This window comes from Rhinoraja longicauda, chromosome 28, assembly GCF_053455715.1.
Source record: "Rhinoraja longicauda isolate Sanriku21f chromosome 28, sRhiLon1.1, whole genome shotgun sequence".
Lineage (NCBI taxonomy): Eukaryota > Metazoa > Chordata > Chondrichthyes > Rajiformes > Arhynchobatidae > Rhinoraja > Rhinoraja longicauda.
In genome coordinates, this window is record NC_135980.1 from 13580943 (window position 1) to 13594835 (window position 13893).

Genomic DNA, 13893 nt, shown 5'->3' on the forward strand with positions numbered 1-13893 from the left:
TCACTTTAGATTCAGTCATAGAGCATGGAAACAGGCCCTTCGGCCCAACTTTCCCATGCCAACCATGATGCCTTATCTACACTAGTTCCACCTGCCCGTGTTTGGCCCACTCCCTCCAAAACTATCCTATCCATCTACTTGTCCAATTGTCTTTTAAGTGTCATAGTACTTACCTCAACTACCTCCTCTGGCAGCTTGTTCCATATACCCACCAACCCCTGCATGAAAAAAGGTGCCCCTCACGTTCCTATTAAATCTTTCCCAACTCACCTTAAATCTGTTTTCTCTAGTTCTTGATTCCCCTCCCTTGGGTAAAAGACTCTGTGCATTCAAACGTCTTTCATACCGATCCTGAGCTTTCAACACATGATGGAGATTTTCCCAAGTGATGTTACTGGTTGTGGCCACATTAACCAGTGGCCTCACTATTCACACAGAGGACCCTGATGACATAATCATGGGAGCACAACAGTTGTTTGATTAAACTCACACAGAAAGCATGTGTTATGCTTCACAAGTAAGCTCCAGAACCTAGTTAAACTGAACATTTCAACACGTGTATTTATTAATCATAGTCATACTTTATTAGCCAAGTATGTATTGCAACATACGAGGAATTTGATTTGTCATACAGTCATACCAATAAAAAGCAACAAGACACACAAAGTACATTTTAACATAAACATCCACACAGTGACTCCTCCACTTTCCCCACTGTGATGGAAGGCAAAAAAAAGTTCAACCTCTTCCCTTCTTTGTTCTCCCGCGGTCGGGGGCTTCGAACCTTCCGTCGACGGGACGATCTTGGCTCCCGTAGCCGGCGGTCGGGCCGTCCTCGTCGGGGCGATCAAGCTCCCGCATCAGGAGGATCTCAGCTCCCCACGCCGGGCGATCGGACGTCAGGGCTAGTCGAACCTCTTGCGACTTTGGAGCTTCCTGACATCAGGCTCTACCTGAGACTGCGAGCTCCTCGATGGTGAAATCCACAGGCCGCAGTTGGAGAGTCGATCCCAGGCAAGGGATCGCAGGCTCCGATGGTAAATCCACGGCCCCGCGGCGGGACTCAAAGTCCGTCTCAAGCAAGGCGATCAGTAGAGTGACCGGAGATACAATCCAGAAAACAATCGCATCTCCAGCAAGGAAAGAGATTGAAAAAAGTTTCCCCCGACCCCCTACCCCACCCCCCACATATAACAAACTAGAGAACATTAACACATACTTTTAAAACGCACAAAAAAAAACAAAAGGACAGACAGACCATTGGCGAGGCTGCCATCGCTGACGGCGCCACCCGGTGGTAAATAAATTATTCAAGATTTTTTATCAATGAATTATTAAAGATAGTGTAACCATGGTGGAATTCAGATACACCATCCATCTGGATGCTGGAAACAGCTGGAGTATCTGAATGCCTTGGTCCAGTCCCTAAGCTTAAACTGGTTGTAGGATTCAAACGAGAGGACAACCCACACAGTCAACGCCTCTGTTCTGTGAAAAAAAGGGATTTGCGGTGCATTTCAAAGTTCTTCCATCTGCCACACCTCTGACTGAGGGACGGAAATTGAAGGGACCTAACGTAGAAAAGATGAGGGGTCGTAAGTCCATTGCAGAGCCATTGCGAATAGCGCCTTAGCAAAATGGGATCGAGTGGCATGATGGCCTTTCCACGCTACGGATTTTCTAACGTTCTCTGAGCCAGGCTCAGTGACACACATTAGAAGATTCACCTTCTTGCAGCAGCTCAGTTGCCATTATGTTTGCATGCAGTTTTATCCTTCTGCGTAATTTACGCATTAATTTTTGATGATTTCTTGCTGCCTGCCTAAAAATAACAGAGAGGTTTTACACTAATGCATGAGCCAACGAGGCATTATTGGAAATTAACTCCTCTGTGGGCTTTTCAAGTAACGATGCCAAAACCACATCCTAACATTCCAAGTATATGCCAGTATCTCCAGAGGCACGCGGCATGTTTGAGGGGGGTTTTTCAGAAGGAGCGTTTTAATTGTCACTGTGGCTGCAGTTCATGATATTCCTTTCCCACTTTTGGTGACTGACAGAACCAATGGCATCATTCGTTCTGCTGGCTCTTTAGAGAAAGCCATCTTATTATCAGGACACTAAGCCCTTGGATCAGCATCCATCAGATCGCTGGCAGGCCGGTTAAAGCAGCATTTCATAGCCACGCTCAATCTGCTCATGGTTAACTGGGCCAGGCTTTTGGTATTTATTGCTGAAAGTGGACAGGCAGCTGTACTCGGGAAAGACTGATTGAATGGCTTTGCTGAGAATCGGCTGCTCAATATCTATCTGCAACTGTGAGGGAGCTTTAATGGGGAACTAACTGCCCATTGTCTGCCTGCAAATGAGATGCAATGGATGCAGAAAGGTTAATCCGCTCCAATGTGGAGCAGTCTGTGTCAGTTTGTAAGTGGGAAGAGGTTGCACTGTGCAGTGAGCTGCCATTGTTTCACCAAGAGAAAATGGTTCCCCACTCTGCTGCCGTTCACAACCTGCTTGGTTTTTAGTTTAGTTTAATTTAGAGATACAGAGCGGAAACAGGCCCTTCGGCCCACCGAGTCCAACCAGACCAGCGATCCCCGCACATTAACACTATCGTCACCACACTAGGGACAATTTACACTTATACCAAGCCAATTAATCTACAAACCTGTACGTTTTTGGAGTGTGGGGCAAAACCGAAGATCTCGGAGAAAACCCACGCGGTCACGGGGAGAATGTACGAACTCTGTACAGACAGCATCCGTAGTCGGGACCGAACCCTAATCTCCGGCATTGCAAGAACTGTAAGGCAGCAACTCTACCGCTGTGCCACTGTGCCACCCCTATTATTTACTTACTGTTTAGATTTAGATGAGGTAAATCTCCTGCCGCTCAAGATCCAGCTGGAAATGATGATTGGCTCAGCTCCCTCTTTCTTCTCACCCATCCCCGTCTTTGTTGCATTCATTGCCTTCACTTCATGTCCTGAAAGCTTCACGTCCAATGATAGAGTCATAGGGTCAGACAGCATGGAAACAGGTCGTTCGGCCCAACTTTCCCACACTGACCAACATGTCCCGTCGACACTAGTCCCACCTGCATGCATTTGGCCCACATCCCTTTAAACCTGTCCTATCCATGTAATATATGCTTCTATTTTTACATAGAATGGGAGGGTTGTCCTCTGCAGAAAGGGTGGGCAGGGCAAGGCTTGTATCTGCTGGGGTTGGAAAAAAATAAGAGGGTCTTTGATTGAGATTCATTTGGTCATCACATGGGAGCAAAGAGCATCCTGAGATGTACAAATATGTACAAACCTTGGCGGCACACTCTGATCATCAAACATAGTAGCTTCTGGAAACACTGGCACAACATAGTACAGCCAGGAATGTTGGAAAATGTAGGCCGATGGGAAGACTGGAAAGGTGGGGTGAGGATATTTGGAAAAATTGGGAGATGGTGGTTGAAGGAGTTGGGATGAGGAGATTTAACCAGATTGAGCATGCCCTCGGGAGGAAGGCAAGGTCCTCACATCAAGGGATCATCGCGAAATGTTCAGTTGACTCCAGCAGGAGACCAGTGGATCAAAGATAAAAACAAGCACCCTGGCTAAAAATTACCATTGTCACTCTGGCTGTTGAATACGTGAACCAATGTATACATAGAGGAATCTTAGTTCACTCTACACCGGCTGAGCATTTATCAGGAGAATACCCTCCTGGTGACCCTAGCTAAAGGCCCCACTGTGGTAGAGTGGGAAGAGCTGTGTGATTAAGAATCTATGCTATTAGCTAATATAAAATGGATGCTTATTTTCCATAAATGTAGGACAATCGTGGAAAAGTTGTTCTTCCCCTCTCCTGAGTTGAGATCTTTTCAGACACTAGTATTGTGTCTGGAGATCCTTACGGGAAGAAACCCACTGTGGAATAAATCTGATGTGCTCATCCAAATCTGATGTGCTCATCCAAATCTGATGTGCTCATCAAAATCTGATGTGCTCATCCAAAGAACTCGGATTATCATGATATCCCTTCCCTTATGGACAGTGATACCCTTCCATTTATCCTGCTGGTGGAGCCCACATCTGAACAAAGATATAAAGGCCCAAATAACAGGCTGTGTAGCTGATTTACTAGCTGGAAAACGTCCAAGTGACAAACACCATTATTGACCTAAGAAAAGCCATTCAGGGCCAGATAATTGTACTGTGCCCTCTGCTGGACTTGGAGGTGCTGAGGAAAATGGGTCCTCTGTGATGGTCCACTGCTTTAGGATGTATTAACAATGTCCCCCATTATCTAGAGCTGTCATTTGGGCTGGTGATAGTGAATTACATCAGGCCCTTTGGCCAACGAGTTCCCCGCTGACCATCGATCACCCGTTCGCACTGGTTCTATGTTATCCCACTTTGGCATCCACCCCCCACACCAGGGACAACTTAGAAAGCCTAATTAACCTGTAAACCCGCGCGACCTAGTGATGTGGGAGGAAACTGGAGCACCAGAAGGAACTCTGCACAGTCACAGGGAGAACGTGCAAGTTCCACGCACTCGGTTCCCGAGGTCAGGATGGAACCTGAGCCTCTGCCAATGTGAGCTAACAGCTCTGCCAGCTGCTCCACTGCACTGCCCATATAAACCCCTTTTATAGACTCTTTTTTACAAACTCCTGAGATGTTTAATCCGTTTGAATATTGACCATGTTCTCTTCTCGTTCTTTCCAGCCCCTCCAAGATTCATGAAAGTACCCAGTGACCAGATTGGTGTTTCGGGAGGAGTGGCTTCATTCATCTGCCAGGCAACAGGAAGCCCAAAGCCACGGGTTACCTGGAACAAAAAGGGAAAGCGAGTCAGCTCGCAGCGTTTTGAGGTACGTTGCCTGCTCTGGCTGGAAGCTGGGTCTCGAGACTGCTGTAGAATTTACGGCACAATCAACAGGATATGGTATTTGTTCGGGCCATGTTTCAGCGCCATCACGTTTCCAATCCAAACCACCTTCCGCCCAATTTGCCCACCCCAGCCAATATGTTCCATCTCCACTAATCCCACCTCCCTGCCCATATATCCCTCTAAACCTGTCCTATCCATGTACCTGTCAAAATGTTTCTTAAACGTTGCAATAGTCCCTGCCTCAGCTACCTCCTCCTGCAACTCGTTCCATGCACCAACTATCTTTTGTGCAAAAACGTTACCCCTCAGGTTCCTATTAAATCTCTGCCCCCCCATCACCTCCACCTTAAACCTATGTCCTCTGGTTTTTGATTCCCCTAATCTCTCTAATCAGACTCTCTCTGATCTATTCTTCTCATGATTTCTCCCATTTTCCTTTTACAAACCAATGAGTCTGAGACTAAAGATTGTTCCTCCTGGTAGAATATCTGCAGGGATTTCACTGCCTCCCTGTCTTCATTGGAAACACCATAAAGAATAGCATTTTTGGCTGCAAGTGGTACTGGTCTGGGATTGCTGCCAATCTTCCAATATTGACAGCCGAACTGACCTTGACCAGAAGGAACAGATACAATACCTGGAGAAAGTAGCAATGAGCCAGGGCTTCCCTATGGATTCATTTACAATGAATCTGCTAGGAAGGGTGCTCACTTAGAACATAGAACGGTACATCATAGCAACAGGCCCTTCAGCCCACAATGTCCATGACAAAAATGATGCCATGTTTAATCTCCTACTCATGCCTGTTTATGATCCATATCCCTCCATTCCCTGCATTTACATGTGCCCATTTACATGCTGCATCATATCTGCTTCCACCACCACCCCTGGCAGCATACTCCAGCCACCCACCACCAAAGATACTAGAGGAGCAAGATGAACCACTCTGTCAAAATTGTCTATACTGAAATGTAGTACGCAAAGGAGGCCATTTTAGTAGGCAAAATCCGCCGTTCGCTATGCCTCTCGCAGTGTAATCAGTGTTGTGGGGGAATAGTATGTGTGATGATACCATAAAAATGCAAAATATATCTCATCTATCAATTCACAGATTTTTGTTATTTTTCTTTTAAAATGTTTCTGCAAGTTTCTGCCTACTAAAATGGCGCCGTGACGCACTAAGTTTTTTAGGGTCGAGTGGTCTATCTTGCTCGGCTCTATTATCTTTGCCCACCACTCTCTATGTAAAATGAAAAACTAGCCCAACACATCTCCTTTAAATGTTGCCCCTCTGACCATAAAGCTATGTCTTCTCGCCTTTGATATTTCCACCTTAAGAAAAAGGTTCTGACTGTATACTTTATCTATATCCCCTATAATTTTATATGCTTCTATCAGCCTCTGACGCTCCAGGAAATACAATCTAATTTTGTCGCTTGAAGCCAAACTGGAATTAACATAGAAACGATCCCAGGGTCCTTCATAGTTCGAGGGAGTAGTGAGTTTGGATGTTAGTCAAGGACAAGATTAATTAGATGTGCCATGCATGCGCCTCTTTGAGATCAGGGAACTTCCCAGGCTGACTGTCACTGTTCACAGAACAGTTACTGGGGAACAGAACCTGGCTAATGCCAGCACACAGAGTGGAAAACTCAGCGTTGGGGTGGGAGAAAAGGTTGACAAAAATAAACACAATCACCAGCACTCTGGTTAAAGTTGAAATTCAACAGAGACCGCAGGAGTATGATGACCTCAGCGATAAAATGGCACCGGAAATGCCCCCTGACTGAGCGGGATAACTTTGCTAAAGCTCATGCATTCCTTGGGCTGGTTCTGTCTGGGTAAGGATATATATTGTTAAACAGAGAAGCTAGAAAGTGACTTTGATGGACTAGTGAGCTCAGACCTCTATCAGCAGGGTTAGTTTAGAGATATGGCGGGGAAACCGGCCCTTCGGCCCACCGCGTCTGCTCCGACCAGCGATCCCCGTACACTTGCACTATCCTATACACACTGGGGATAATTCACAATTCTTACCGAATCAAATTAACCTACAAACCTGCACGTCTTTGGAATGTGGGGGAAATCATGGCTCCCAAAGAAAACCCACGCAGTCACGGGGAGAACATATAAAGTCCGTACAGACGTAACCCATGGTCAAGATCGGACCCAGGTATCTGGCGCTGTAAGGCAGCAACTCTACCGTTGCGCCACCGTGCCGCACCGGTCTTAGATATCATTTGCCTCTGAATTTATTAACAAAGAGGATTGCAAGTGATGCATGTACTTTCCTAAGTCTTTCTTCCTCGCTTTTAATTGAAGAGGAAACATAGGTCCAAGAGTGTTCTCTTTTTATTTAAAAAGCCTTGATTTATCACACTGCAGCTGGATTGTGGGACTGTTCAGTAGCACCATTAGTTTAGCATTTGAGCTCAACCTAAAATCAATTTTATCTCAGAGTTGAAAAACAGTATTTGCAGAAAGAAAGCAGAAACAGCTTCTTTAATTTGTGAATGAAAGAATGTGGGGGGATCTTATAGAAACATATAAAATTCTTAAGGGGTTGGAGAGGCTAGATGCGGGAAGATGGTTCCCGATGTTGGGGGAGTCCAGAACCAGGGGTCACAGCTTAAGGATAAGGGGGAAGTCTTTTAGGACCGAGATGAGAAAACATTTCTTCACACAGAGAGTGGTGAGTCTGTGGAATTCTCTGCCACAGAAGGTAGTTGAGGCCAGTTCATTGGCTATATTTAAGAGGGAGTTAGATGTGGCCCTTTTTGCTAAAGGGATCAGGGGGTATGGAGAGAAGGCAGGTACAGGTTACTGAGCTGAATGATCAGCCATGATCATATTGAATGGCGGTGCAGGCTCGAAGGGCCGAATGGCCTACTCCTGCACCTATTTTCTATGTTTCTATGTTTCTATGTTTATACAGGTTTTGTTGCTCTATTTCCCTCTGGTTTGAATTTGAGAATGATGTTGGCTGGGTTTTATTTATTCCATTGATTGTTGCTAAATTTAGTCAGGTTGCAGTTTGGAGCCAAACTGGAATCAACATCGCCGTAACATAGAAACTATCGCAGGGTCATTCATAGTTCAAGGGGATAGTTACAAGGGGAGAACTGGGTAGAAGGTGCAGTGGGTCAAGCAGCACATTAATCTAATTAGTCATAGAGTCATACAGAGTGGAAACAGGCCCTTCAACCCAACTTGCTTACACTGACCAACATGCCCCATCTATACTAGTCCCACCTGCCTGCATGTGGCAAACATCCCTCTAAACCTGTCCTGTCCATGTACCTGTCAATACCGTTGCAATACTACCTGCCTCAACTACTTTCTCTGGAAGCTCATTCAATACACCCATCACCATCTGTGTGAAAAATTTACCCCTCAGGTTTTTATTAAATCTTCCCCCTCTCACCTTAAACCTATGTCCTCTGGTTCTCGGTTCCCCTACTCTGGGCAAGAGACTCTGTGCGTCTACCCGATCTATTTCTCCCATGATTTTGTACACCTCTATAAGATCACCGCTCATCCTCCTGCGCTCCGAGGAATAGAGTCCTAGCCTGCTCAGCCTCTACCCATAGCTCAGGCCCTCGAGTCCTGGCAACAAGAAAGAGTTAGATCTTTTCAAGAGAGGGATGTTTTCAAGAGAAAGTTAGATGTTTTCAAGAGAGAGTTAGATTTAGCTCTTAGGACTAAGGGAATCAAGGGATATGGGGAAAAAGCCGTAACGGGGTACTGATTTTGGTTGTCAGCCATGATCGTATTGAATGGCGGTGCTGGTGGCTCGAAGGGCCGAATGGCCTACTCCTGCACCTATTTTCTATGTTTCTATGTCTAACATCCTTGCAAGTCTTCTCTGCGCCCAGCTTGTTGTCCAGCACGACAACATCTTTTTCATCTCTTCCATTTACTCCGTCAGGTGATTGAGTTTGATGAAGGCGCTGGAGCCGTCCTGAGAATACAGCCCCTGCGGACTCCCAGGGATGAGGCAGTTTACGAGTGTCAAGCAACCAACGCACTTGACGATGTCACTGTCACTGCAAAGCTGACTGTGCTGAGAGGTACAGTTTCCTTCTTGTGACTGAGGCTGGTACTGTGGATACCTATCAATGCAATATCCAGAACAATGCCAAATCCAGATGTTATAAGACTAGACACCACGAATGTAGTTTACTGAAAACAGTATTTTACCAAAGTTAATGTTCCAACTTGAAGATCCTTTGGCAGAACTGACAGACGATTTCCAACCTAACATGTTAACCCCGTTTCTTCTTTCCACAGAGGATGTCTGATCTGTTGAGCTTTTGAAGCATAATTTGTTTAGTTTTAGATTTCCAGTCTCTGGAGTTAAAAAATTTTTTTTATAATTAACTCTTTTAAAAATATATATATTAGTCCATAATTCACTGCTAGTGTATGAACGTTGTTCAAATCATAACATGCATAACATACGGTTCATAGTAGATTAACACAGTCGATGTTCAGGGAATGGAAGAGAAAATTGTATCACCTCAAGGTCAGATTGCTATGTTGCAGAGAGTGACGAGGCTGGAAGTCTTTGGTTGACCCTGATCTGTTGTGCGAACATGCCCGCTCTCAGCTCTGGCATATGTCAAAGTCAATGCCAGATTGAGCAGAGACAGGAGTCATTAAACAAGATGAAAAGTTCTGGAAAACAGGGTCAGGCGAACAGTTGGATACCACAGTGGTGACCTTCCTCCCTGCACTCACATGGCAAGTTGAATAAGAGAATGTCAACGCATGTTAATACCGGTGCTCCCCGGCTTACCATGCTTCGACTTGCGATATTTCCACTTTGCGATGGTGCGAACGGCAGTCACCCGTAGCGAACGGCAGCCTCGCTTGCGGCCACGTGATCGCGTGTATTAAATGCATTTCGACTTACAATATTTTCCGTTTGCGATGGGTTTCTCGGAAGCTGAGGAGCACCTGTGATGTTTGCAAAATCTCTCCGAGACAATGACCGTGGAGGGAATTGGCATTAATATTAGATAAATTATGAGAGGATGTCAATAGAATAAATAGTAGGACATTATCTCCACAGCAGAGGTGTCTAAAACTAGCTGGCATGGGTTTAGGAAAAGAGGTAAGAGGTTTTGAGGAGCTCCAAGGAGTGAACGTTTTACCGAAAGAGGGTTTGGAAACTTGAACTGCCAGCTTAAGATGGTGTTGAAGATCGATACCCTCACAACATTTAAGAGGTGTTTAGACGAACACCTAAATTGCCAAAACATTATGGACTATAGACCAGTACTAGTATAGGGGATTAATATGGTTTGATAATTGATGGTCAGTGTAGATGGGCCAAAGAGCTTGCTTATGTGCTTTGTATCTCTATTACTCCATGATTCTAATACCGTAGATGTATGAGAACTGTATGTCTTTGGAGTGGGGGAACTGAACAATGCAAAATTTCGCTGCGGACATTTACAAGGGTATAATTTGGTGATTAATTCATTCCTAATGTGGGATAGAAGCTTGCTGTCTAATGTTTTTATGCCACAAATCAGCTCCACTCTTTTCCTCTCACTATTAAAGGACGATAACATTTTACCCACTGTGGCACATTTCAAAATACTTTGAAAGTACTGCTATGGTGCACCGCAAAGTCATCTCAAACCATACTCCCACCACACAACAGCCCCCAGTTCATCAGCCACCCCTGCCCCATCTGTCCAAGAGACTGCGGCTCCCACCCTGGCCTCATTACCCACTTGGGGTTTACAAAAACGGACTGTAAATCGGTCATTATCGATTCCAGGGAACTGTCTCAGAAGATGTAGGAGAAATATTCAGGTAGCAGAGATACCAGCTGGTTGCTACCCACTGCCCTTATACTGATTGGCAGTTGTATTGTCCGATCAGCTATGCCTCCCGTATGGTCAGGTTAATGGTCAGGGCTTATGTCCATTGATAATCTCACATTTGTAACCTGACTCCAGCAGACAGGGATTAGTGAACTGATCTGATTTAATTAATACACTTCCACGTTGCACAGTGGCCTCAAGCTGTTTGGCATCATTGTTCCTGCTTGCTATTACCTCCATGTGGATAAGCATTATTGTGCATGTGAGGCAAAGACACTGCTGGACAAGCCCAGAGGGCCAGGGAGCATCTGTGGAGGCCTGACAGCTCAGATGCAAACCCTTCATTAGGCTTATTATATATGTACTATTGTCATCTTGGATTTCAAGTTATTTTGTTTGGCTTTTCAAGCAGAAGTGGGGCCTTCTGTTACGTTGCTTGGAGAAATGGAACATCTTTGTTGTGGCAAACCTTTGCCAGAAGGATATTTGTGATTTCCAGAATAGTGCAAGATGCTCCTTATTACATTATTCCAAGGAGTGGCATTACCCATATCTTCAGTCGAGTATCCCTCCTTCCAAACTTTATTGCAGGAGCGTAGTTACAAGAGTAGGGAGCAGTCATTTAAAACTGGAATTACTACTCGCAGGCTAGGTGAATCTTTGGAATTCTCTATCTGAAGGAATGTCGAGGTTTCATCCAGTCGATAGTGCTCCTTCTCCTAGTTTCTTGTTTTGTTATGCTCCCATATCTGGCTAAAATAGTTGTCCGTTTTGGTCTGTAATCAGGTCACCCGCAGAATTTAAAACCCACCAAATATATTTGCTGAGTACCAACCTCTGAAAGGGTCTTCCCATCGGGTGAACAACGACTGAGGGGTAGAGAAGAATGTTGTCTTTTTGGAAAAGTCGGAGTTGGTCACAGCTGAGTATTTAATCGCAACACCTTGAACCGGTGAGGAAGAGAAGTCTTGTGCCCCTGGCTTGTTAGATGATAGTTAATGATAGCGGAGTCAGGGGGTATGGGGAGAGGGCAGGAACAAGGTACTGATTGTGGATGATCAACCATGATCACATTGAATGGCAATGCTGGCTCGAAGGGCCGAACGGCCTACTCCTGCACCTATTGTCTATTGTTTATTGTCTACCCTCAGCACTCGCGTTACACCATTAAGTCAGTCCATTGCATGAAGTTGGTGGGATGTAGGAAGCACAATGGTTTGGCATTTTTTTCTCTGCTGCCTCTCTGTCATGAGGCGGCTGCATCTTCTTGGACTACCTTGCGTAGAGATTAACAAGGATCACCACAGTCTCTGTACATGCTTGCTCCTTCATCCCTTCCTTGATGGCTGCAGTTGGACAGATTCACATCCTTTAGCCAACACATGGCTAACACATGGAACCTGGAATTTCATGTTCAGGATCCATCCAGAACAATTCAAGTTCCCAGGGACTTTTGCTTTGAAAAAGTGTTCAAAACCAACACCATCTACGAAACAGGTCAATCCATGAGGTGTAAGTCACAAACCATTGAGGGCCATGGAGACATAGAGTTATAGAGCTATATAACACGGAAAGAGGCTTGTTAGTCCATCGTGTCCACGTTGATCAAGTTTAATCAGTCGCCATGCTAATTATATATTTACAACAATAATAGAAATGTATTCTTCATTTCATTGAAATGAAGTCACTTAATTATACTGGCTATCCACAGATGCTGCCTAGTTTGTTGAGTTCCTCCAGTAGTTTGGTTTCTGCTCCAGATTCTAGTATTTGCATTCACTTGTATTTCTAACCATGTTCTGTTCACCGAGCTGCTTTGCATCCACTCGTCTATGGTGGTGCTCAGATTCAAAATTCTCCTTGTGTTTGAATACTTAAACAAATTCTTCCCTTTCCTGTAATGCCTCCAGCTCTGCAACCCTCTGTGATCTCTTTATTTATTCAGACCAAGCTTCTTATGAATCCACAACATCATTCCAGAATCCACAATCCTGTACCTTCCACAACATCATTAGTGCCCTCTTTACCTTTCTTGATTCCTGCGCTGGAGAACTCCCTCCCTCATCCTCTCTAACTCCAATCGTTTTTAAAATCTACAACTTTAACCTAACTGTAAGTCACCCAACCTGCTTCTCCTTCGTTACATCTGTGTCAATTCTTACAATCATTTTAGCAAGAATGATCTTTTTTGAGGTGTGATATAAATATCAGTTATTGTGGACAATATTTCCGTTTGTCTAGTATTTAATCTTTCTTCTGTGTGGCCTCTTCCATCAATGCTTTGAGACATTTTTTGCTATGTTCCATGTGTATACCTAGAAGAGAATTGGATGGTGCTAACTATAGGACTGATACAAACTGTTGTAGCACCGGGAAAGTATATGTTGGATGTGGACCATTGTTGTAGCTCATCAGTAGGCGAGGGTATACTCCAGTCATTAATGAGATGGTAGCAGACATACATAGATTACAATCACAATGGGACTAGGGAGAGTCAACCAAACTACTGCTATTCATGTTTACTGTAAGTCCGCAGGTAAACACGTCAGAAATGCTTTTACTTTGGAGAGACAAATGTGTCCACTTCGGAGAAATATCCATTGTGAGATTTCCAATCAAAAGGATACTGATGAGTCAAAGATGGATTTGAACTTATGGCGTTGTGCTCACTTTTCAAAACAAAATGAAAACAAAATGAGTCAGATCCCCTCCACACGGTTGGAAAATGACAGGTTGCATATTACTTGCCCTTGGATGAATTGTAGTCCATTGTTGCTACGGTGCATCAGTAACGAGACTCCTGGTAATTGGGTAGAAGTATTGTTCTTGGCAGGGTATACTACTAACATGCAAAGCAAATCAGAAATAGTTCATTGTAATGCATGAGTAACCAACCTTCAGACACATGGTGTTACTCCATCATTAATTTGGCCTCCATAAACAAAGTGTGGATGCCATTGTGCAGTTCATGGTGAGTACCCTAGTGATGGCCTGTGGCAATATCTCAATATCTTATAAGGTCCCAATTTGTTTAGTTGTTGTTTGTGCATTCTACAGGTTTGGTGCTCTGCGTCCTTAAAAAGTGTGTTTGGTCATCTTACAATCGAGTCTCCATCGTACTGATATGATTAAATTTACTTGAAATTTAATATGCTTGTTTT

At 44.5% G+C, this 13893-nt stretch overlaps 1 protein-coding gene across 1 annotated transcript in view; it reads left to right on the forward strand.

Moving 5' to 3' along the window:
* The window catches only part of LOC144607402 (receptor-type tyrosine-protein phosphatase delta-like), a 391326-nt gene that overhangs the window by 146747 nt on the left and 230686 nt on the right, over positions 1–13893 (forward strand). Inside the window, exons 3-4 of the mRNA XM_078424233.1 lie at positions 4730–4875; positions 8824–8965. Coding sequence (XP_078280359.1) covers positions 4730–4875; positions 8824–8965 — 288 coding nt within the window. The remainder of the gene's footprint in view (positions 1–4729; positions 4876–8823; positions 8966–13893) is intronic.